The sequence below is a fragment of the Lissotriton helveticus genome, chromosome 9 (genome assembly GCF_964261635.1).
Source record: "Lissotriton helveticus chromosome 9, aLisHel1.1, whole genome shotgun sequence".
NCBI classification, from domain to species: domain Eukaryota; kingdom Metazoa; phylum Chordata; class Amphibia; order Caudata; family Salamandridae; genus Lissotriton; species Lissotriton helveticus.
In genome coordinates this window covers 684889934-684915830 of record NC_136070.1, presented here as the reverse complement: position 1 = coordinate 684915830, position 25897 = coordinate 684889934, and the positions used below count along the sequence as shown (strand labels likewise).

The following is a 25897-nucleotide window of genomic DNA, read 5'->3' as shown; positions in this document are numbered from 1 at the left end:
TAATAATAATTAATGAAATTTGTATTTTTAAATTGTTTTGTTATTTAATTCTGTAGCGGGTTGTGGGTTTATAGGGGAATAGGGTGGGAAGTAATTTAATAATAATTAATTAAACATGTAAATACATTTATTGTTATAATTTTTTAATTATTTGTTAAGTAATTTTTTATTGGTAATTAATTAAAATTTAATTGGCAATTAATTTAAATTAATTGATTAATTGTTAATTATGTTAATTTTTCTAATTTACTTTCTGTAGCGGGTTGTGGGTTTATAGGGGAATTGGGTGGGAAGTAATTTAATAATAATTAATTAAATATGTAAATTAATTTATTGTTATAGATTTTAAATTATTTGTTAAGTAATTTTTATTTGGTAATTAATTAAAAATTAATTGGCAATTATTTTAAATTAATTGATTAATTGTAAATTATGTTAATTTTCCTAATTTCTTTTTGGTAGCGGGTTGTGGGTTTATAGGGGAATTGGGTGGGAAGTAATTTAATTATAATTAATTAAATATGTAATTGCTAATTTAATTTATTTTGTAATTTTAATTGATTAATTATTATATTATATTAAATTCGTAATTACTTTTAATTACATTTTTACCCTACACTATCCAACGCTTTCCCTACTGTTGCACCCACTGGAGTGGGAATAGTAATTTTAACCCCTACGCTATCCAACGCTTTTCCTACTGTTGCACCCATTGGAGTGGGAATAGTAATTTTTACCCCTACGCTATCCAATGCTTTCCCTACTGCTGCACTCTTTGGATTGGGAATAGTAATTTAAACCCCTACGCTATCCAACGCTTTCCCTACTGTTGCACTCTTTGGAGTGGGAATAGTAATTTTTACCCCTACGCTATCCAACGCTTTCCCTACTGTTGCACTCACTGGAGTGGGAATAGTATTTTTAACCCCTACGCTATCCAACTCTTTCCCTACTGTTGCACCCACTGGAGTGGGAATAGTAATTTTTACCCCTACGCTATCCAACGCTTTCCCTACTGTTGCACCCACTGGAGTGGGAATAGTAAATTTTACCCCTACGCTATCCAACGCTTTCCCTACTGTTGCACCCACTGGAGTGGGAATAGTAATTTTTACCTCTACGCTATCCAATGCTTTCCCTACTGCTGCACTCTTTGGATTGGGAATAGTAATTTAAACCCCTACGCTATCCAACGCTTTCCCTACTGTTGCACTCTTTGGAGTGGGAATAGTAATTTTTACCCCTACGCTATCCAACACTTTCCCTACTGTTGCACTCACTGGAGTGGGAATAGTAATTTTAACCCCTACGCTATCCAACGCTTTCCCTACTGTTGCACCCACTGGAGTGGGAATAGTAATTTTTACCCCTATGCTATTCAACGCTTTCCCTACTGTTGATCCCACTGGAGTGGGAATAGTAATTTTTACCCCTACGGTATCCAACGCTTTCCCTACTGTTGCACCCACTGGAGTGGGAATAGTAATTTTTACCTCTACGCTATCCAATGCTTTCACTACTGTTGCACTCTTTGGAGTGGGAATAGTAATTTAAACCCCTACGCTATCCAACACTTTCCCTAGTGTGGCATCCACTGGAGTGGGAATAGTAATTTTTATCCCTACGCTATCCAACGCTTTCCCTACTGTTGCACCCACTGGAGTGGGAATAGTATTTTTTACATTTTGCTATTGTACGTAAATAAAATGGTATATTAGTTAATTATATTATGTTAATATATATATATGTTTTAATAAATATGATTGTTAATTTTTTTATATAACTTTAATTAAATATTTAATTATTATAATTTAATTTAAGTCTTTGTAAGTATATTTTAGTAGTTAATTTTAAATTTAAATTTAATTTAACACTGTTTTTAATAAAGTCGATATTTTTTACATCTATATTTTGGTAAACGATATTTTGTACTCAATATTTTTGTACTTACCTGTTTGTACATACAAACTCGATATTTTGTCTGTAGATATTTTTTCCTCGATATTTTGGGTAGTCGATATTTTGGCAGTCGATATTATTTCAGTGATCCGGCCAAAACGGTTTGCTATCCTTAGGTTTAGCTGCAATAGAAAGATCTCTCCATAGGGCCTCTTCCCATTTCCTTTTAGCTGAGGTTTTGCACTGCTTTATAATTTTTCCTTTTTTAAGCCACTAACCTCTTATGACCATTTTTTATATCAGCACTCAGCTCAGCTGGAGATTCCTTGCATTGTTCATTATATTACTCAACTTTATTACTAATCATCCCACCCCTCTTCTCCTTGTAGAAGATTATTTTTAGTTTTACACATAGACTACTGAATATCTCAATTGGTATTTGGGTCTCTTCCTTTTGCTTTTTAAAGTCATATAACGATTGCACAACAGTAGTGTACATTTGTGCTAAGGCAACTGCATTTTCCTCAATGAATGCCACTTGACCCTTCTTCTAATATTACTAAGGGTTATTGGATTAGCTGTATTCACCGTTGCTTGTACCTGGGTGGGGGTTAAATGAGTAGTTTAATTTAAAACCAAAGTGTTGTGATCGCTATCTAAGCGTGCTGTTACCGGCATATCAATCAAGTATTGGTAATAGAATTCATCCAACTAAAAATAATCAATTCTTGTTTGACAATTTGCTCGTTTAAAAGTATTGCTAAGAACTTTGTCTCAGCAAGTCCGTCCATTACATGCTCTAAGGGCGTGTTTTAATGCGTGGGATGCTATTTGAAATGCCACTTTAATATTTCTAAGAAAGCCAGCCTGGCTCAATTTAGGATTCCCCCGCTCCTCAGCCTCTTCCTCGCGAGATTTGTAACGATTTCAAGAGGTTCATAGGTAGAATTTAGGTCTTCAGCCAGTATCAGGAAGCTAATTTCCTCTTACTGCACAAGAACTCATCAAGAGTTAAAATAGTTGGCGGGTCCTGGTTTTTATATTTTACCCAGTGGCAGTTGCCACTGGGTAGTTATAGTTAGAATTGCTTTTTCATAGACAAGGTGATTCTTTTTTTTAAAAAAAAATTTGGTGCCAATCTTCACAGAACTGTCCCAAAAACAAAATCATTATAGCTCCTTACTGGAAAGTTTTGGGGTAATCAGTCAAGTGGGGGCCTAGAAAAAAAAGGGGGTCCCAAAATGTAAATTCCACATGCTCTTTCCATAGACTTCTTTAGGCAGCACTATTGCAAAAACTGCTGAACGGAATTACACAAAATTTGGCAGGAAGCCAGATCTTGGCCTGCAGATTGTGCTTTTTGGGATTTGATGTACATCCATTCAGTAGATTTTGAGAAATGAAGGTTAAAAAATATTTGTATATCTGGATCGTTGATAGCAGAGCATTTTAATTACCCTGGGAGCTTTTCTCCACTTGGGATATCTCACTACTGCAGAAGTCAGACTCTAGCAGGACCGACTGCTTTGATTGTCTGCCAGCAATATGAGAAACTTAGTACCCTGTCCTGAAGTTTAAAATAAAATGATATAAGTGGACAGGGTAGGAATACCCTGCTCCCCAGGCCCCATGGGGGCACCCACAGGGACCTCCAACGAGCCAAAATGAAAAATATCTTTGAATGTTGCTGCAATCCTGGTTCAGGTGCCAGAACAGATGCCCCTACAGAAAAAGGAATACATTCAAGCACGTCCAAAAAAGCCTTTGACAAGATGGCACTCTGGATGGGACCCTCTCTTCAAAGTACTTCAGCGTCAACAGTGTCTTAGTCAGTAAAATAAGTGTTTCAATTTGATGTTCTCTGTCAGACAATATTGCAAAACTGAAGGAGTCCACTTCTCTGCTGCCCGGTCCGCACCCAGACTTTGGATGCTACAACTTTGTTGTTTTTCTGTGTGTTCGCCGCCAGGTTTTCTAGTCTTGTTTTCAATTTGATGGTACCTCAGAATTCCACTCTTCGGTCTTGTGATATGCTGTACTACCTTACTTTCTCTGGATTTCGGAAGACCTCTGTGTGTCACTGTCCTGCCTCGGGTGTTCGGCAGTTACTTCCTCTGGATTTCTGTAGACCTCTGTGCGTCACTGTCCTGCCTCGTGTGTTTGGCAGGAATCTAACACTGATGAAATCAAGGGAGCCATCGACATATTGCATTGCTTGCTTGCTCTTTGACTGTATCAATGCCGATTAACAGGCCTCCTTTATTAATTCTCAAATTCCTAACTCCATGTCATGTACCCTATATTTCCTCCAGTTTCCTTCACTGGTTATTATTGCTCTTATCTCTTACTATAGGTATAGGGTAGATGCTGGAACGGACTTTGTGTACCAACATTCCTCAATTAATGACACTATAGTCAAAAGAAAGTTGTGAGGGAATCGGAGTGTGAGTAAGGATTCCTTTCATTATAGTGGAATGACTTGCACAGGGATGAATTGTTATTGCAGGTTAGCAATGTTTCTATTTAAGGTATAAAGATGTATAGGCGTCTTGGCTCACTGTTTTAATATTTTCTGAATATATTTTAATTATGTTCGATAGTATAATATTTCTAAGAGTGTACCTCCATTTTAAAACTGTTGTGTATTTGATTATGTGCGTTTATGATTTGCTTGATGAGTCGAATAGAGCTTTGTTTGATGATTGACTTGCACAGTATTGAAGGCAGAGGCAGTACGGATAACAGGATGTCTAAGAGGAAGCCCACCAGACCCCAGAAATACACTTATGCACACAGGAATGCACGTTCTCTTTTGAAAAATGCAAATCTCCTCCTCTTTGTTAATACGCATGGTTCCTGGGCTCTTTCAGAGATTTTCTTCAACCTGCCTGAAGCACAAGGAGGGAGTGTGCAGGTCCACCATGTACATAAATAGGATCAAACTTGTGTGGTGCGGATTTTCAACAGAAAATGCGGATTACCTATTATTAGCATGCTAATTTGGGAAATTTGAAAACGGTCCACAAACATCAAAGCAATCAGGAAGCATATGGAAGCTTCAGAAACGGAGGAGGAACAGTCAGTATCAAGGAGTGTGGTAAGTTGTGGAAGATATCAATATAAGCTAACATTGAGTGATGTGAGGTCCTAATATATTTTAATGGCAGCAGAGCAGCTGGTCCGGCTGAGCACAGTCCACTCGTTTAGAGAAGACGTCAACAGCTTCTCAACCACCACATGGAATCCGTGCCTCGGATGCTCTCTTCTTTCCCTAGCTACTAAGTAGTGATAAGATGTGTGAATTGGTGGAAGCAAAGATTGTTGCTCAGATGCAGTTAATGCGGTGCAGAGAACACCAGAATCAGGAAGCTGCTTCAGAAGATGCTCAACCTCCCTGTGAATGCTCTCTCCTTGACCCTGTCACTTAATGTGGTAAAGATGCGTGGTCCCATAGGTTGAAATTCTTGAATAGGTGCTATGGGGAGGGGCAGGGGATGCAGCCATGTCTGGATGCACGGAAGTTGATCAGGCAAAGCAGCTGCTGAACCAGCCCATAGATTCGCTCTTTTTATTAACCTATCACCAAATGTGGAAAACGTGTTCGTAGGGACACAATTAGATACTGGGGTATCAAATTAAATCAAGTGTATTTATTTATGTTTCCTGAATTAAAATCATTACATATATTTACCTTAAAAGTAAGAAAGAGGAAAAAAAGAGAAATATGCAGTACACAAGAATGGTATTGATAGAGCGTTATGAGATTTTGAAAATCATAGGGGTGCATAATAATCATGGATAGTCCGCACCCGCATATATTCTTGTGTTGAATTAAAAAAGTGATCATTAGAAATGTAAACATAATAATGAACCGTGTAACAGTAATGATAGATAATTAGTTTGTGTTAGTTGAGAAGGTAAAACGAATTTGAAAATGTAACTGCTTATTGCAAATTGCCTAATGAAGTAGTTTGTGTGTAATGTAATGCATTAGATTTAAACGTGTATAATATTAAAGTCGACACGTGTAGGAATGATCAAACATATATTGAATGTAATGGTTTATAGTGCTTGCAGATGCAACATTTATTAATGTGAGGAATTCTTGCTGTGTAAGTTCTAACCGAGTATTCATGTTTTGCTATGAAAGGCCTATTCGTATTTCTTATGTAATCTGAATTGTGTAGGCCCGAAATGTGCTTTCTCTGGAAGGGCTCTCAGTTGAAGGCAGTCAGCAAAATTCATGTGCGTACAAGGTTGTTTTGTTCACATGCTTATGTTGCAGGTGCAAGGACATCATTCTCATTAGCTAGACTGATGCTCTTAGTTTTAGGAGTTAGGTGTGAAGGAGACCTGCTCCATAGTTTCCAAGAATGCCAATAATTAAAAGCTCACTGAAGGAGCCCGAGACCCAAGGACAAACCAACCGTTGCAGGACTGAGTACAAGTTTCGGTGGAAAGTTACCTACGAGAAGGTCCCTGGCCAGAGGAGGTGTTACAGGGGTGTGTCCTATTGTAAATTCATTTTTCATTAGGGACAGTGCCCCGAGGGATGAGTTAGCAGAGAGCCGTTAGGAGGGTAGAAGAAGGGATTGATTCTTAGAAGGAAGCCTTAGCTTTGCCTATTGGTCCTTACAACTTCTTAGGAAGTCTTCACGAGCTGACACCTTTTCTTGATCTTGCCTGGGAGATGCTAAGTAGTGATGCCACCTTAGTGATAGTGTAGGGACAGAATTATTGGATTTTCCTTTGTAGCCATCAATGAAGACTGATTTAGATGTTGGAGCAGTCGTTGCCTGTTTAGTATTTTTGGAGTTGTTTATTCTTTTTATGTTACACAGGATCAGATTGGTGCGTAGGATGAACTTTGTATTAGTGCCCATCTATTTCTTTAACCTAGTCATGAGGTGCCTGTATGTCCAGTTATTTTTGGCTTTGTAATAAAACCCCTAAATTGTAATTTGGAGTTAGTGGTTCTTCCCGAGTCTAAGTAAATTGGTCCATATGGTTGCTGGTGAATGTATTGTTTTTCTACCCTTCACACTTTACAGCAGATTAAAAGATCAGGTCGGCTGAGGATTCTTAAGATGGTAAGTTAGGTAAGATGAGGTAAGAATCCGGTGCAATCAGTATAAAAAAGCTTAACAGTTTGTGAGGGGTTTTTGGGGTGGGGTGTGATGTTCCGGGGTGCAGAGAACCATAAAAATCAGACACAGAGAGGATATGTGTGTGAGACTACACATCTCCCCGCAATAATTGACATGGAACTAAACAGACGTGATTCTGTGTTCCCTGCTTGTCTGATTAGTTCTTTACCGTTTAAAGAGAAATTCAGCCTCGGTTCAGATAATGCACCTTTATTCCCCACAAAGTGACACTGGATAGCGCCGCACATGTGTGAACCTATACAAATGCACAAAGGAGGAGGAGAGATATGCAGCATGGGGCTGGCTGCTTACCCATAACCAAGATCTGGGTTTTACACTATCGAGCTGACCTGAGCCAGAACCAGAAGTGACGTATCACTACCTCGCGGTGAAGCGAGTCGGAGCACGCAGCTTGCTGCATCACCTTCCGCCGTGGTGCAGAATAGAGAGTAGAGCCACACAGTGCTGTCTAGCACCCACAGGAAGAAGGTGAAAAAGAGTGGGACCAGGAGGGGTAGGGCGCAACAAGTGTGGGCGCGGGCACAGGCTTCGACCATGGGCTCCGACCAAAGGTCGGCTCCGCCCACTGGGAGCGCGGAGAAGAAGAAGGAAGGACCGGCGATTAGCGGTAAGGTCTCCAAGGTGACGATCGTTGATTGTATATCGGAGCGGCTCGCCCCAGAGGGGGAACTGCCCCTGCTCCCTCTCCTCTCACTCCCCTTGACAGCTTAAGCCCAGCCAGGGAAGTGCAGTACAAGGCCTGCTACTCAGACCTGCCACACACAGTCACCAGAACACCTGCTGTGTGATGGTACACTGGCCACCCAAGCCTTGGAATACGGGAGCCTGAAAGCAGGGTGGGGACAGAATTTGCCTGAATTGGATCAAGCAAGGAAGGAGCCTATCCAAGGAGAAAGATTGTCATCCTCATATTTACTGGGGGTCAATACCCGAGTCGGGAAAGTGCATACAAAGTCCATCAGAGCCTAGTTCGGTTCATGTCAGAAAATGGGAAGGATAGGGTACCCCAGCGAGGTAGCTGCAGGTCTAGACCCTGTAGTGTGGGCATCGACCCGGATGAGCCCCAGAACAGGGAGGCGGCCCAGCTAGGCCTGGGTGTGGCTTGTGGCCTTGGTGCGCTCCTTGCCGCTGCTGTAGACGATCCGATTCTGCATCCTCCAGCAAGAACAAAGCCACGTGGCACAATATAGGAATCAGTACGCTAACATACAAATGTCATCAAATCCACCCCAGAAGGACTAAGTACGCACAAAATACGGAGTAAAAACTTTTGACAGTGTAAAAAGAAAGCAAGGTGCCTTTTTTCATCTGAAAACTGAACTACAGATTACCGGTCAAGTTATAAAACAAGAAACGCCTTAAGAGGCATAAACAAGCAGGGTCCCAACAGAGGCAGATGACAAAAAAATTCAGGGGAGAAAGGGAAAACCATGAGCAATGCCTACTCTCTGCAAGGATCAATGAAAGCATCTCATGCCCGTTGCAAGCCAATATCCATCACTTCCCCAGCCCCTTATGCTGCGAGAATTACCAGGTATTTTACTCCAGTCCCTAACTTGCAGAGTAGTTCAACGAAGGGCCAGCTGCGAGACAATCCAGCCCTGCCCCGAAAGAATCCAGACAAGCGGGAGGCAGATCCAGGGCTACACCAAGAAGCTGAGCAGGTACAGGAAGTACTAGAGTTTATTGAAATATCATCGGACCTTGCCTCCCCCGCAAATTAACTCTAACACTAAAAGCAGAAAAAATGACAAATCTCTCTAAGGCCCAGGTTGCGGACCCCATGAGCTGTCTCTTACACAAAGCCTTCTTTTTCAGGAATTAGAACACTGGGTCAGGGATGAAGATATACTTCCAGTATACCAGTCAGGCTTCATGGCTGGCGTGTCAACACTGGTCAACGAGACAGCCCTGGCATATTGAATCGATCGAGCTACACTTGAAAGACAATGCCCTCTTTTTGCCTGGTTCGTGGATTACACTGCGGCATTTGTCTGTGTTAATAGAAACCTACTGTGGGCCAAGTTACAAAACTGGGGGACCCCGAGTATGTTGCTGAATGCAATCATCGCCCTTTACACAAATCTTGGGTGCGGGTTAAACTCACATCAAGCATTGTGACAAAAAAGGTGTTTACGGATCAAGGGCTCATACAAGGCTGTGTGCTGGCACCTCTACTTTTTAACGTGTACACCGCAGATTTAAATAATATTTTAACAGCGGCCAACTTGTCTATTCCAAAAATGAGGCGTTCCCGACTGTTCTTAACCCCTTCGACGCTGATGACGAGCTGGGCTCGTCATGAGGTAGCCTCCTGCTACGCTGATGACGAGCCCAGCTCGTCACGTAACATGCGAATGAGTAAATCTCAGCGTACGGGCGGAATTCCGCCCGCACGCATGCGGTTAATGCAGTATGCAGACAACATGGTCTTCATGGACCATACACGAATGGGACTGTTGAAAGCACTAGAGGCGTTGAGTAAGTAAACACTACTAACAAATTAGTGGCTAACGCAACAAAGCAAAGTTTGTGATTTTTGGAACCTTCACTAATAAACGTAAGCAATATTGGAGGCTGGGCAACCTGAAAATAAGCACCACACCCAAGTATAATTATCTGGGCGTGCACTTCACGACCAAGTGCAGGCCCACCATCATATCACTTCCATAGAAACAAAGGCTAAGGCGCTGACTTACGTCATGTGCAAACTAAACGCAAAAATGTACAGCCCATCTACTGTGGCAATATGAAAAGTGATAAAAGCCAAACTACTCCGCTCTATTTCATATGGACAACTGGCCTTTCCAGGGGTATTAAAAAAACCTTGGAAACTGCACATTGTTGGGCTTTTAAAAGCATTTTTCAAATACCCCACCACACCAAGAATGCACTGATAAGACTTGAGTTCGGATTAAATAAACAAACATATGAAAACGGGGCCTCTAGTGTGCAATACTACAGCAGTATCTGTACAGCGCCCCCAAATGGTTGTATGACGATACTTAGCATGCCATTACTTCGCATGCTTTGAGTTTGAAGTTTTTACATAGCAAATGCCTTTACTACACTACCATACACCCAAATACACTACCCTACACTACAGTAACCCCACAACACTACCCTAAACCCTTTCCTTACACTACCTAAACACTACCCACAAGACTACCCTAAACCCTAAAACACTGCTCTAAACAATAACCTTACACTACCTAAAGACTACCCTCTACACTACCCTACACCCAAATACACTACCCTACACTAACCCCACAACACTACCCTAAACCCTAACCTTACACTACCTAAACACTATCCCCTACACTACCCTACACCCAAATACACTACCCTACACTACAGTAACCCCACAACACTACCCTAAACCCTAAAACACTACTCTAAACACGAACCTTACACTACCTAAACACTACCTTCTACACTACCCTACACCCAAATACACCACTCTACACTACACTTACACAACCGTCCCTACTCCCAAACACTACCCTGCACGACACAACCCTGCACGACACAACCCTAAAACAGTACAACCCTAGACAAGTACACAACCCTGCACTCCCCTACACAGTCCCTACATGACCCTACACAGCCCCACTTACCTCTTTCCACGCGTGGTTCCAATTTTCTCCCCCTTCCTGCTTCCTCCGGCTTCCTACGTCCTCCGCAGCAGCAGCAGACCCAGGGAGCAAATGGCCGACACAACGACATCCAAAAACGTTGTCCGCCCACTACGCATGCGTTGTAAGTACGCTTGCGATGTAACAGCTAGCGTACTAAAGCTGACGCCTTGTTACATCGCATGCGTACTAACGCTTGCGTAGTAACGGTACGCAAGGAAAAGTCCGCACAGTAACGGATGTCCCCCCCCTCCCAAATACTATGACGGAAATCCTGAAGGAAATCTTTATAGAAGAGAAAAACTCCTGGTCAGAGTACCTGCGGACTCCCTGTAGCAAATTACACCTAATTATGACAAACTGGAGCAGGTGTATCCATTAACCTGGGATCTTAAAAATAGTACTGAGGGACCAAGTCTGACTTTTATCTAGACAAAAAGACATGCAACACATTGACACCTCTGGAGGTAACATCCAGGTAATAGTCAACTCCTACAGGGACACATTATGCCAGCCATACCGAAATAGTGCACTGAACAAACCAATTTTAAAACATATTTTAATAATTCGGCTCATGTCGCTTCCAATAAAAGATATAAACGTCCACTGGAAAGTCCTGGAGACAGTTACCGCCTGCAGACTGTGAAAATTAAACGATGCATCTCTGGCCCACTTCCTCTGCATCTGTCCAATCTTGATGAACGCATGCCGCACTTTATTAAAATCCCTGTTTTTAAAATATGGCACCCGCACCTGAACAGAAGCAATGGAACTTCTTTTTAATTGGCAAGGCTAGCCAAATTCGCACGTCAGCTTCAAAACGTATTAATGGGAAGCCACGCACATACTGACAAACGCTGAAGAAACTTAAAGTAGTTTCAAGTTGGAATATAAACCTTAGTTCTAGTGGTGGTCTTATGAACTCTTTTAGCAGCATTATGACATGCACCGATTCAAATGAAATGTGGTAATTAATAATGTGATAATTTTTGCACGACCACGCAATGGCTTTGTAACAATTTTTATTAATTAAAACAAATAAATGTATCATTCATTCAAACGCACAAACACATACACCTTTGAATCTTTGTGTGTGAATTGTGTGGAATTATCCCTATTGTCGACTATCCTTTCCTAACATTTTCAAAATACACAAATAAAAAAGTAAATGTTAAGAAAAAGGTTCTAGGAACTTGTGTTCAGGTTCTCAAGTGCAATCAAGAGCCAACAAACGCAGAAGCACCAGCACAAACACAAACACCCCCGCCCCATGGTTTTGATAACTTCTACAGTAGGAGGCCTTTCATGTTTAGAGATATAACGTGTGTCACCCCAGGCTCTGCCTGCTGGGTTAAGGGGAACAGCCTACCTTGTATTGGGCATTTCCAATCAGAAAATCCCGGCGCCAACAAAAACAGTGTTTATGTGAGACAAGGGGCTGTGAAGTGGTTCTGAAGGAACACTCCAGAAAAATAAATGCAATGAATGAATAAGAGTAAGGTCTCAGATAGAACAAATACAGAGAATTACAAAAAACAGGAAAGCAGACGGCTGACTTTTAACTTGTTTCTCACTGTTTGCTTACCCCTTACCTGCAAGTGAGGCCAGGAGGGTTCGAGGTTAGGCTCGTCTTCTTCCGGGTCAAACTCCGGGTTCTCGCTAGGAGGCAGTGTTCGGAAAATATTAACAGAGATCTGGTGAAAAAATAAGTGGACAATCATGAATCAGATACTAGTATGGAGGGCAACGGTGACATATGTTTAACTGGAAAGGGCAGCTGCTACCGCAATAGCTGTTGCAGGGTTGACCGAATAACCCCACAAACTAAGCATGCGCAGCCACCTTGCGAAACAAACGTTTATGAAAACTATTCTTATCAAAACAAGAATAAATAAGATATGAATTCCTCTGTGTTGCGAATGTACTCGGAAGGTTATCAGTGCCAGTTTGCATTTGTTTGCCATCTCCCGACCATGTCCCAGGCAAAACAGCTAGAATGACTTCTACCCCCTACCTACATGTAGATGGAGAGAAAATGGAGGTGGTTGACACCTTTTCCTATTTGGGGGTCCTTTTTGACAAAGACTCATCCTGGCTAAACCTGCTGGAAGGTAGGAAGAGGGGAATGAGAGGAGCCTCTCAGCATTAAAAAACCCTTGCACAGAAAATGGGTGTAAGACCACTGATTCCCTTAAAAACATTTATCAAGCCAAGGTTAAGGCGGCAGCAACCTATGGGGCGGGAGTATGGGGCCGGGTAACATCAAATATCCTCCAAACTACTAAAAATAATTATTTCAAGTCCCTGGTAGGCCTTCCCTCCTTTTCTTCAAACTATACCTAACATCAGGAACTGGGCCTCTCGTATATACAAGATGCAATCCAATTGGCCCCAATTCTTTTGTGGCATTCAATTTGGCACAGGGGTACAGTGCCACTCACACAACTTATACTAAGGGATTGTTTAAGCATGGAAAAAAGCAGAAATTCACTGTGACTCGGCTATGTGGAATCAGTCTAGAAGGAGCTTGGCCTCCATGGTCTATTTAAGGAACCCTTAACGTGCAGAAGGGTCTCAAAGAAAAAGGTCTCCCATATCTTTATTGCACAGGTGGTCTATAAGAGGGAGGAGCACTACAAAGGAAAAGCTGCAGTCGTTACCTACCACCTGAACCCGTCATTGTCAGAGAGAGGGTTTTACTATCTAGCAGATGTCTCCATTCCTCAGCACAGATTCATACTGTTGAGGTTCCGTCTGAACGTGATTCCTTTAATGTTAGGATACTCTGAGATAAAGTATAACCATGCAGAGCACAGCTTATGTCCATGTGACTCCCTCTCAAGACAAACTGAACTGCATTTGGTTTTATTTTGTAGGCTCTACAAGAAAGAGAGGTATCACTTTCTTAAGCCCCTTTTAAAGCAGAAGAACATTAGGCAGTGTTGAGTTGCACTCTTCTTTTTAAAATCATTACCCGACTTTTTAACATGTTTTTCACTAGCTTCTTTTCTTTGGGCCTGTATGAGAAAAAGGAAGAGGGGGACGGCTTGTATCTAAGGGCCATGGAAAAGTTATCCACTACTGCATCTTAGAGAGTGGCTCACATAAGGTCGAGGTTAAACGGGAACCTATATTATATTATCCTCTTATCTTTTTTATTCTTATACAAGGGGCATGAAGTATTTTATGGACATGAAATTGTTACTTTGTATTTATTCTGTGCTTTTAAGACCTTTTTAAACTGATCGAATAAAGAAATGAATGAATGAATGACTTCTGTAGGGAACACGTGCCAATGTGATACAGTGGTTTAATCATGGCTTTCCAAGTTGCTTAAATTGTGTGATTCTGGGTCACTCTCTTTATCGTGTTGTGCATTTGTTTTTCTTCAGGAAAAAAAAGTGACTGCTTTTTAACATGCTAAATCTCATGACTTAGATTTATTTAAATGCTGGACGATTTTATTTGATAATTCAATCGTCGTAACGTTTTTCCAAACATAGGTGTAACTGGACATCCAAATAACAGCCTAGACTAAGGTTTGAATGCCCAATGAGATATTGTGCCTAATGCATTTCTAGGAGTCAGGAAGGACAAAGCTGACTTCCCTGCTGGCCGGCCTGGAGCCTGAGAGTTTCCTTTCAAGGAAGCCACTAATTATCTTCTCCAAAATACATGCTACCTTTCTTTGATGTATTATGCCAAATTACACCCGAGCTGTAAAGTTACCAGGTCGTGTTGGTTTGCAATTATACATATACATGTCCTTCTTGAGACCAACTTGCAGCAAGGCTCTAGCTGTCTCTCCACTGTCATATCTTGTGTTTTTTAAGATTCTGGATCTAAAATTTAAATTTAAACAGCCAGATCCGTACGGCTTCAATTTTTCTTACTGTTTGCCCTAAACCACCGGACCATACTATTTTACAATGTTGTCTACCTCAAAAGTGACAGTACGCACCAAGGAAGAACTCCAGAAAAAAATAACTGAGGAGTGGTGGTCGTACGCTGTTGATTTTCAATATGCAACAAGTCCCGCTGTCGCCTAGAACAAACATGAAGACACTTGAATATGCCAACTTTTGTCATTGTCTGCCACCAGACACCACTATGTGGTGGCTTACAGACCCGATAATCAAAAATTGCGATTCCTTAAATGCAATGCAGGAAGCACCCAAGTTGTGCAATTTTGCCCAAAGAAATCTCAAATTACCACCACCTTCAAGTTGGTGTTAATTTGAGATTACTATGAAAAATGCACTTTTGCAGTTTTTTCAAAGTGGCATGTGGAGCACATACAAGCCCATAGGAATGAATGGGAAGGTGTTCCTTAATTGCGAATGGCAATTTGCGATTCGCAAATAAGGAATATTAAGGAATCAAAATTATTACTGTGAATCCTACTTACATAGAATTTTGTGAGTCCTTAATAGCGATTCACTAAAAATCGCTATTAAGGAATCACATGTGCTTTGTCCATCTTCTCCTTGTGTTAGCCAGACAAGACACTAAGACAGCAATGAAACATGAGATAGACACCATGGCCCAAGGCATGGGACTCTTGAGAGCTGACCATAAGAAATTGGTATCCATGGTGGCTGAGATGGAATCTACCATGGCTCAGGTTCAACCCACTCTAATAAGAGTAATCCATGCCTGCGAGTGCTCGAAAAAAAGTGCTCACCCAGCAGGAAAGTTAGATGAGGCCAAGGGCAGCTCTCACAGTAACAATGTCTTTCTGGTAAGGGACCCACATCTGGGCATACCCTGCCAACTTAGGGCGAACAAAGCAAACACAAGGAGATGATGGACGGAGCGCTGAAACATTTCAGACACTCACCCCCAGTCACAGACCTGGGTTTTATCCATCATCGTTCTTTAGATCACTTCACCCCCCAGTTCAGACAGAGCTATATGCAAATCAGTCTTGACCCTGTGCCTCATGGGAACAGTCCAGCCCGAACAGCCAAGCCATGTCTTTCCTGGACCTGAGAGAAGCATCCTGGGACCAGTTTCATGCTAACAGCCCTCATCAGCCAGGCTAGCTTGAATCCAGTGACAAAGTGAGCAAGGGACCCACGTCTGGGCATACCCAGCCAACATAGGGCGAACACAGCAAACACAAGGAGATGATGGACGGAGCGCTGAAACTTTTCAGACATTCAGTCACAGATCTGGCTTGAATCCATCATCGTTCTTTAGCTCACTTCGCCACCCCAGTTCAGACACAGCTATATGCAAATCAGTCTTGACCCTGTGCCTCATGGTAAAAGTCCAGCCCGAACAGCCAAGCCATGTCTTCCCTGCACCAGAAGCAAGCCTCCTGGGACCAGTTTCGAGCTAACAGCTCTCATCAGCCAGGCTAGCTTGAATCGAGTGGCAAAGTGAGCAAGGAATCCACGTCTGGGCATACCCTTCCAACTTAGGACAAACAAAGCAAACACAAGGAGATGATGGACGCAGCATTAAAACTTTTCACACTCACCCACATTCACATTCCCATTTGCAAGTGCTTTACCACCCTTCTGAGAAGTGTGGTAAACTGTGACTGTTTTGCGACCGCGATTGCAGTTGTAAATTAGTCTGACATAAGGCTCAGACTTGCTATTAGGAAAGGACACCCCTTCCTAATAGTGAGTCGCTAATCCAATTTAGCGAGTCGCAAATCATTTGCGACTTGCTAACTAGGTTTAGTACATGTTCCATTTGTTTTTGTCATGCGCAAACTGGGGGCAAACCCGTATGCGCATGCAAAAAAGGGTCGTACATCTGTCCCCAAATCTTTTTTAAAAAAGGACGTTTTTTAGCATATAAAACTGAAAGAGCTTTAGACCTGTTTTAATTTGGTAGAAAGTAATGATCAATTTTGGCATGCTTCAGTTAGAATAACTAGGGTGCACCAGGCTGTATTTCACAATTATTAATAAAATGCTGCAGAAAAATGCATGCTTATTTTAGGTGTATAAGCTTTCCACATGCTTGTGTCTTTCTCTCTTACAGAAAATCAATGAAAACGCAGTTTCTGCATGGTCTCTGTCTTTAATGTATAATAATTAGCTCTGTTCTCTGGAGGGAAGGACATGTTTCTGTTACGAGTTCAAGGTCACTCAGCCAGCTCTGCTGGTAGATAAACACGCGTGCTGCACTTCAGTGTTTCATATGGTATGATTTCATCTCCTTAATTAAATATGTACATCTTTAGTCAAAAAAGACGCGTTTATAATATAGGAGTTTCCAGGGGCGTTGTGCCAACTAATAGATTTGTTTGTCATGGTTTGTCAAACCTTCTAGTCATGTCATGAAAACTAATTTTGCTTTCCGTAATTAAATTTTTTTGTACAAAAAACACAAGATTGTTAAGCTAGAGTCATGTCCAGGTTTTAATAATAAATGAAAAAAGACAGAGTTACCTGTGGGGGGAGGTTCTTTGGGAATTTCCTATATGGAAGCACCTATCAACATGAAAGTGTATGTCTTGAAATATTTTTAAAATTTTAAGACATACTTTTACACACTAACCCAGCTCTCATGCTCCATCATAGGGTTGTCTCACCCATCCGACAGATTTTTAGGGGGGGTGAGCTTATCCAATATCTTCGAGCGCACTTTGGGGTTTGTAATGAGCTCCCCCCCTTGAGGAGGCTAAACCAAACCCACCTTACGGTAAAACCTATCCTCTCCGGGATATTCTACGGCAAGATTTTTAAAATAGCATATATTGGATTGCAGGGGTTGTCACATCTTCCTTGTACCTTATTTCTACATGTTTGGGCCAAACATTTGGACCTCTAGTGTGCCATCAGTCTTCCGCAGGACTGAGATCTCTCAGTATGTGCAAAAATCACCCAAAATCATGCACAATCAAACATTCAGAACATTTGAGAATAAATATTTTCAAAAACATGGTACTCCCTAAGGAGGGGCACCTGAAAGATACAAAGGGTAACACATGCGTAAGACACAAAGAAAACTGCCCGGATGCACCATGGTTCTTGGAGTACAGTGTCAAGTGGCTGTGATAGGGAAACATTGTGGCAGAAGGGAGGAATTGGCACAGCTGCTCCATTCAGCACTAGTGATATGTAAAACACTTAAAAAAACAAACACCAGTGCATGAAGAACTGCAAAAGAGAAAGATTAAAATGAACAAACACTATATCATGTGCGTCAACACCATTGCTCGCATATAAGCAAACAAGCATCTTATGCATTCTTACACTAGTAGTGTGGTATAGCCCCTCATGGATGGCGGACCCTGGCTTGCCCTGTAGTCACAAGCTAAGTGACAGAAAATAATCATTGAGAGCGGTTGGATCAAAAGAAACTGTTCAGTACAAAGGGCCTCATTAAGATGTCGGTCAGATCACAACCGACAGGCCAACTGTTGAAGTCGGGCTGACATCTGCTGCCACAGTTTGACTGCCACATTAAGATGCGTGGTGGTAGGATGCAGTGCGGAGGCACCGACCAATGCTTCCGATGGGCTCAAGGAGCCTGGCATACCGTAGGGTGGAATGTAATACCCTACAATAAGGGCGGTGCCTACTCAGGGATTATGATGTTCCAACAGCCTTTAAATGGAAAGGCTGTCGGAAACTGACTTTGGGGGCCCATAGCAGGGCCTCTGTCCCTCCATGGCCTCCGCTACGATCCCTGGGGGGGCACTTGTGGTGCCCCCCCAAACATCCATTCCGCGCGTCTCAGGCACCACATGTTATGTTATAGACATTTTTGGAGTGCATTGGTTACCCAAGGGTGTCCTGGCGCTGGTTACCTATCCTAAGAGCAACAAACTGAAGTTTTGCTTGTTAAAAAGCCAGGTTTTTAATCCCTTCCTGAAAGCCAAGCGATCAGTAGCATTTCTCAGGTGGAAGGGAAGGTCGTTCCAGGCTTTTTTCGCACAGAAGAAAAAGCTTCTCCCACCCCACATTACGTTTTTTTGTGAATGGTACTGTAACCAACTTGGCTCCCAGCGAACGAAGAGTTCTTTTTTTTGTATGTACCATTGAACTGTTGTTTTAAATGGTCAGATCCTATTCATTGAAGGGCTTTAAAAACGGTGCGGAGAGATTTAAACACACCCAATTTCTTACCGGGAGCCAGTGCAATTTTTAAATTTCTTTAGAGATTGAAGAAAACTTGGTAGTAAGTAGTCTCGCGGCTGCATTTTGCAGCATTTTAAGTTTATTCATAAAACGTTCTTGAATGTTAAACTAAAGACTATTACAATAATCCATCCTTGATATGACCAGTGCAGTAACCACTGTTTGCCGGCTAACAGGTGGTAGAAATGGCAGAATTTTCTTGACTGTTCTGAGAACATACGCTGTTGTCGATGCCACTGCGTTTACTTGGTCACCAAAGTTAAGTCTGTCGTCCACTATTACTCCTACATTTTTTTGTTTTTGTGTGGGTGTAGGAACAGTGCCTATAGAGTCCGGCAACTAGTCTGGGGTCCAGAAATTGGCTTAATTCCCAAACAGTATGACTTCAGTTTTGCCCAAATTAAGCTTTAGGCAATTTTCCGACATCCATCTCCCGACTGACTCCATACAGTCTTGGAAGTGTTTGTCCATTCCCACCTGCTGCCCTGGTAGCAGAGGCACCACGATTTGGGTGTCATTCGCATACGAGGTGAGGCCAAAACCAAAGGCACTAATAAGAGGGGCCAGAGATGAAACATACATATTAATAAGTGTAGGGGTCAGTGATGACCCTTGTGGGACTCCACAGGGCAGAGCAAAAGATTGGGAGTGGTATTCACCCAGAGATAAAATGTGTGATCTGTCTGTTAAAAATGATTCTAAAAGTTCCCATGATTTAGCCTGGATCCCACATGCCTTTAAACGATCCATCAACAGGTCATGATGGACTGTATCAAAGGCCGCGGACAGATCCACTAAGATCAGGGCAGCCTTGCCACCCCGATCCATGGCTTCTCTAATCTCCTCTGTGGCTTTGATGAGGGCTGACTCAGTACTATGTCCCTCTCTAAAGCCATTTTGGGTGGGATCCAAGGCTTGGGTTTCGCCTAAAAAGGCACTAAGTTGTAGATTAAATGTTTTTGCAATAATTTTTGCTGGAAGTGGAAGACGCGAAATTGGGCGAAAGTTATTTGGGTCCTTAGGGTCCATGCTAGGTTTCTTTAGAAGGGGCAGTATCGAGGCCACCTTCCAAAGGGGGGAGGGGAAAAAATGGAAAAATTGAGGTTGTTTTCAGTGGATTTGAATGTGGCAAGATCCTGCATTTCTGGTACTCTTGTATGCTTTTTTGCATATATATATGTAATTTAAGTATTTTTGAGTTTAAAACTTCTGTGTTTCTTTGTGTTTCTTTGTGCAAATTAATGATGGCCCATGTCGTCTAGGATGGAGCTGAAATTGATATCCTTTAATGTGAATGGTCTGAATAATGCCAGAAAATTGCGTGCAATAGAGTCTTGGATTAGAACTGAAAATCCTACAGTGATTATGTTACAGGAGACTCATATAGCGGCTGCTAAGAAAGAGGATTTTAAGATGTTTAAAACGTGGGCTTCTTTTCGGGGGTTTTCGTGCGCCATGGGTTCACAACGAGGCGTTGCTCTATTCATAAATAAAAATTTTGAGATTGAGATAGTCCAGACGGAAAATGATTCTTCAGGTCGTTGGTGTTGGGTTTCATGTAAAGTCAAAAATCATCACTCCTTGATTACTTTTGTTTGTTTTTATGCACCTATAGAAGATAACCCCCAGATTTACGACGCTCTGTTTCAATCTCTTTTATTGGTAGGTGGAGATATCATTATAGGTGGCGATTTTAATATACTTATGAACCCTAGTTTAGATTCTACATCAACTCTTAAGAGGCAGTCTAAGCCTAGATCTCTTAAGACTATCCTAAATTATATATCTTTATTTGGTTTATGTGACCCATGGCGTGTGAGAAACCCTCTGAAAATGGAGTACACCTGCTGGTCCGGAAGGTTTAAATCCTCATCTCGTATAGATTTTTTTCTAACATCCAGACAGCTTAAATTTAGTTCGCAGAGATTCTACCATAATGGCTTTTCAGACCATGCTATGATAGTGATTAATTTCGATTATGTAGAGACTATAAAGGCTTCGAAAAGATGGATGTTTAATAAAATGTATTTACAGAATTTGAATTGGATATCAGCATTAAAGGTGGAGATAGCAGAGTACATTAACCGAAATATAGGCACGGCCCCTCTTCATGTTATCTGGGACTCGTTAAAGGCTTTTTTACGGGGGGTACTTATTAGTAAGGATGCGGCGGAGTGGAGCGCTGTGAAAAGTAAAAGGAACTCCTTGCTCCAAAAAATTCAGGATATAACATTTAGCTATCAATGTCAACCAAATTACGAAGTGGCAATCCAACTGAGGGAAGCTAAGCAAGCGCTTAGCGCTTATTATTATGAGCAAAGTGAATTGGTGTTCCAGAAACAATCACAAAAAGTGTACGAAGAGAGTAATTTCTCAGGGAAATTCCTAGCCTGGCAAGTAAGAGAACAAGCGGCTTCAAACTTGATTCATTCCTTAAAAGACCCTCTTACTCATTTCGAAACATCTGATCAGGTTGAAATAAATAATATTATGTTTAAACATTATGAGCGTATTTACGCAGTAAAACATAATTTTAATCATCAAAAACTATCAGAGTTTTTGGACCATTATGAGATTCCGAATCCACCGCTCGAAGATCAGCGGCATATGCAGAGACCTTTTACTAAAGCAGAATTGGAAGAAGTTGTTAAAAATCTACCATTAGGCAAGGCTTGTGGTCCTGACGGCTTCCCTTCTGAATTCTTTAAAGTTTTTTTTTTGCTCCTTTAGTGACTTATTTCTACTTTTGTTGAATTCTATGCTGGAAGGAGGACAAGTCCCGGAGTCCTTCCATGAAGGTACAGTCATTAGTTTTTTAAAAAAAGGGAAAGAATCCAAAGATCCGAATTCATACAGGCCAATCACTTTATTAAACTCCGATTATAAAATAACCACTAAGATGTTATCATTACGTCTTAATGATCAAGCGGTGGATTTGATCCATCCAGATCAAAATGGCTTTATAAGCGGCAGACAATTATTTACTAACACACATTTTTTAGTTGAAGCATTAGATTATTTTGAAGCACGTGGGATACAGGCCTTGGTCTTACTGTTAGATGCAGAAAAAGCTTTTGATTTGGTGGTTTGGGACACCCTTTTCATTATTTTATCTAAGTTTGCCATTCCCCAATGTATCATTAATTTGATAAAGAATTTGTATGTAGGCGCTAGAGCAAACATAATTGTTAACAAGTCATTAGCAGGTTCAATTTTAGTTCAACGCGGCACTAGGCAAGGCTGCCCTTTATCTCCTATTCTTTTTGCCTTTTTTATCGAACCATTAACTATTGCTATCAGGAATTGTTTCCAGATCAAACCTCCAGTTACCTCAATGGCCAAAATTAAACTATACGCAGATGACATTATGCTACTTATTAAACCTGATTTGGAATCACAGACCCATATTTTTCAAATTTTTGAAGAGTTTGAATCTCTAGGAGGTTATCGGATTAACAAAAAAAGACAGAAATATTGGTTTGTGGGGGTGGAAACCCAGTGTTACACATAGATTTACAAGGCTGCATTAATTTAAAACCTAAAAGATATCTAGGAATTTTGTTCTCTTCAAATATTTTGGATTTATATACACTTAATTTTGTTCCATTAATTAAAAAAGTCCAATCAATGTTCACTCGCTGGGATCCTCTGCCCTTAACTATTCTCGGACGCATCAATTTAATTAAAATGTCAATCCTCCCTCTTTTTAATTTTTTGTTTGCATCAATTCCAGTCTATTTGTCGGGTACTTTTTTTTCCAAAATAGAATCTATGTTCTCTAAATTTATTTGGGCAAAAAAAACACCTAGATTAGATATACGGACATTAAATGCAGAAACTAATTACGGCGGTCTTTCTTTACCAAATTTGAAAGATTACTATTTTGCTTACTTTGCACAGTACTTAGAGAGATTTAAGAACAGGAATGCAGTAACTAGTTGTTTTATAAATATTTTTTTTGATTTGATATGCTCAGAAATACAAATACCATCCCCGTTGTTTGTATTGAAATCCCCCAAATTTGTGCGGTATAAAATCCTAAATTGGTTTTTTAAACGGCGTAATGCAATGCTTAAGAGATATTCACTTCCACACTTTCATTTACTAACTCCCTTAATCGGAGTGTTTTCTTTTTTAAAGATTAAAATCAATCCCATTGTAATAAAAAACTGGGGTAGGTCTGGGTTTAAAACATTATCTGATTTTTTGGTAAGCGGGACTTGGCTCTCAGTTACGGAGATGTCAGCTCGAATTGGTGGCAATTTTTTGCTAATTGGTTCCTACTCTAATTTAATTTATCCTATGTTGGCGCAATTAGATCCCGGTACCATTGCGAATGATACTTCTAATCTTGTTTTAGATCTTTTTATTAATAATGTGGAGAAGAAACCAGGAGTATGGAAACAGTGTCTGACTCAAAGTCGGGAGGTAGAGTTGACTGCTAAAGTTATCCGAAAATGGTACACTCAAGAAAACTTTATATTGTCGCCGGAAATCTGGAAAACCATTAATCAATTTAATTTCTGCGTATTGCGTGGGGCCAATTGGCGTCGCATGTTGTATTTTAGCAAGTGGCTATTATATCGTACACCAGTAATAATTGCTAAAATGTATAACGATGCGTCTGCTTTTTGTTTCAGACATTGCAATTGTGAACAAGCCAATTGGTCTCACATTATTATGTCTTGTCCTAAAATTAAGCATTTCTGGGAAGGAATTATTAGTTTTTTAAAGACTTATTGTTTGTTATCTGTCCCATGCAATGCAAGAATGTTATTATTTGGATATGACCCTGATTGTATATTTTCCAGTCACTTGGCAAAATTGATTTATATTATAATGGCTGTGGCTAGATCTTTATTACTGCAGAATTGGCTTTCATCCTATATCCCGACGCTGCAGGAATGGTTGGAAAAAATGAAAAGGGTCAGGAAAAGCGAAATCTTATATGCTCAAAGAGTTGGGGGTATTAGAAAATTTGATCAAATTTGGGGATGCTATTTTGAGTAAATGGGTTTAACATTTTGTTGAGTCGAAACTAAATGTAATTGTTATTTTTCTGTGTTTTCTTATTTTTTATGTACGCTGTATATAATCTGAATACAACTTCAATAAAAAAAAAAAAATTAAAAAAAAAAGAGGCCACCTTCCAGAGTTTAGGGACGTGTCCTGTTTCAAACATAGCATTGTAGATAGATGTGAGTAATAGGGCAACTGGGGCCAGTTTGATCACAGCAACTGGGCATGGATCATAGGGCGACCTTGATCTTGCTGCCATGAGGAGTCTAAGAGTCTTGTTCATGGATAATGGCACGAACTTATCAAGGGTATGGGGAAACCTCAGTAGACTTATGTTCCTCTCTTACCGTAGTCATCCCTACTGCACTTGGGCCGCTGAACGCAGAGAAAATGATCTCCACTTTATTCAAAAAGAACTTAGCGATGTCTTCGCATAGTTCCTGACTAGACTGAAATTTAGCTGGGTACAGGGAGGCCAGGCTAGATACCATTTTAAAGAGCTCTTTTGGCGAATTGTTTGCTAAATCAATTCCGTTTGCGTAGAACTTTTGTTTTGCTGTAAAAAGGAGTTCTTTATAATTTTGGAGGCTGTTTTTATATAACTTTTTCTCTGTTTCTTTGGAGCCTTGATTCCAGCTCCGCTTAAGGTGCTTACATGTTTGTTTTTGAATTCTCAATTCTTCTGTAAACCATGGGGCGGAGGGTTGTAATCTTTGGGAAAAAGAGTTTTTACTGGGGCTAATTTACAACAGGCTTGCTCCACCCATTTTGTATATGTGGTGGTAGCCTCCTCCATTCCCAAAGGCATTTGGCCCGCCGTTGTGGTGAGGAGTTCCTGTAGAGCAGTGCCCTCAACTTTATTCCAGGCTCTGATTTCTATCTGTCTCTTAGGACGTTCCCCACTCATGTGCTGGCCCGTAACTTAAATTGAACAGCGACATGATCTGTCCAAACAAGAGGCAATAAACGAGTGAACAAGAGGCAAGGGTGGTTAGAAAAAATATCATCCAAGGTATGTCCTGCCACATGAGAAGGGCCTATTACGTGCTGCCTGGGGTCTGCGTTATTGATCATATCAATAAGGGTTATTGTATATGGTTCGGTGAGAGCCTTGATAATAGTTAAAGTCTCCCATAATTGTATAGCCTTCTTCCAGCAAATTTCCAATTGATGCTATGAAGGGGTTCCTAGCTCCCGGCGGTCTATACAATAAGATACCTTTAAAGGTATGATGGTGGGATAGGCTAAGGTTAAAAGTCAATGCCTCACAGGCTGAATTGGAGGCGGAGCAGAAGATTGCCTTAATTGAGCTATGATCGATAACTGCCAATCCACCCCCTTACCTGTTAGCCCTGTTTAAAGTATGGCAAAAGAACCCTGGTGGGGTGGCTTTCACTAAATCAGGGCCAGAAGCTTCGTCAGACCTGGCCTGTGTCTGGCACATGCCGCATGGATGTTTAAAAACATCAATTTTACCAATGTTGCTTGTGCTGAGGCCCTTTTCCGACCCCAGCACAAGCCGCAATGAAAAAATGGATGTTTCCAACAGCCTCATGGGTGATCGCATTCGAAATTGTCAGATAGAACCGCGACTACTAGTCATGCGGTTTCCATTCCGACACGATGCTGGTTGAACGCACGACTGACTGGTTCATAATAAGCCCCAAATTGTTATTGTATTTGTCAAGGGAATCATTGTCATGTAGCCTACTGTGTGACCGCCCGTCGGAAACTTGCAGTAAGTGGCATGTCGTCAGCTTAAAAAGGGAAGTAGCCGATGTTTCTGCTAATGAAGGCCCAGAATGTAATGCCATCACATGTGTGATGCTGTATACTTCACGTAGGCAATTCTCAGAAGAGCTGAAATACGTTGCCGACGGTTGTGGTGAAAGTGACGACACAAAGCGCATGTGCTCTTGTGATGCCTGAGCCCTAATAACGTCTAGGATGTGTCATTATTTAGATTACCACACAAAATTATGTGAATATTGGGAGAAACTCATCCCTGGTAAAAAAGTGAGGGAGACGACAGTATTAGAATCCCTAAGCTGGCCATATCTGACCACCCATC

At 41.2% G+C, this 25897-nt stretch overlaps 1 protein-coding gene across 1 annotated transcript in view; it reads right to left on the bottom strand.

Annotated features, from left to right (window-relative positions):
* Positions 1–25897, bottom strand: part of PPP2R5B (protein phosphatase 2 regulatory subunit B'beta) — a 417105-nt gene that overhangs the window by 103347 nt on the left and 287861 nt on the right. The window contains exon 3 of the mRNA XM_078660771.1: positions 12295–12396. Coding sequence (XP_078516897.1) covers positions 12295–12396 — 102 coding nt within the window. The remainder of the gene's footprint in view (positions 1–12294; positions 12397–25897) is intronic.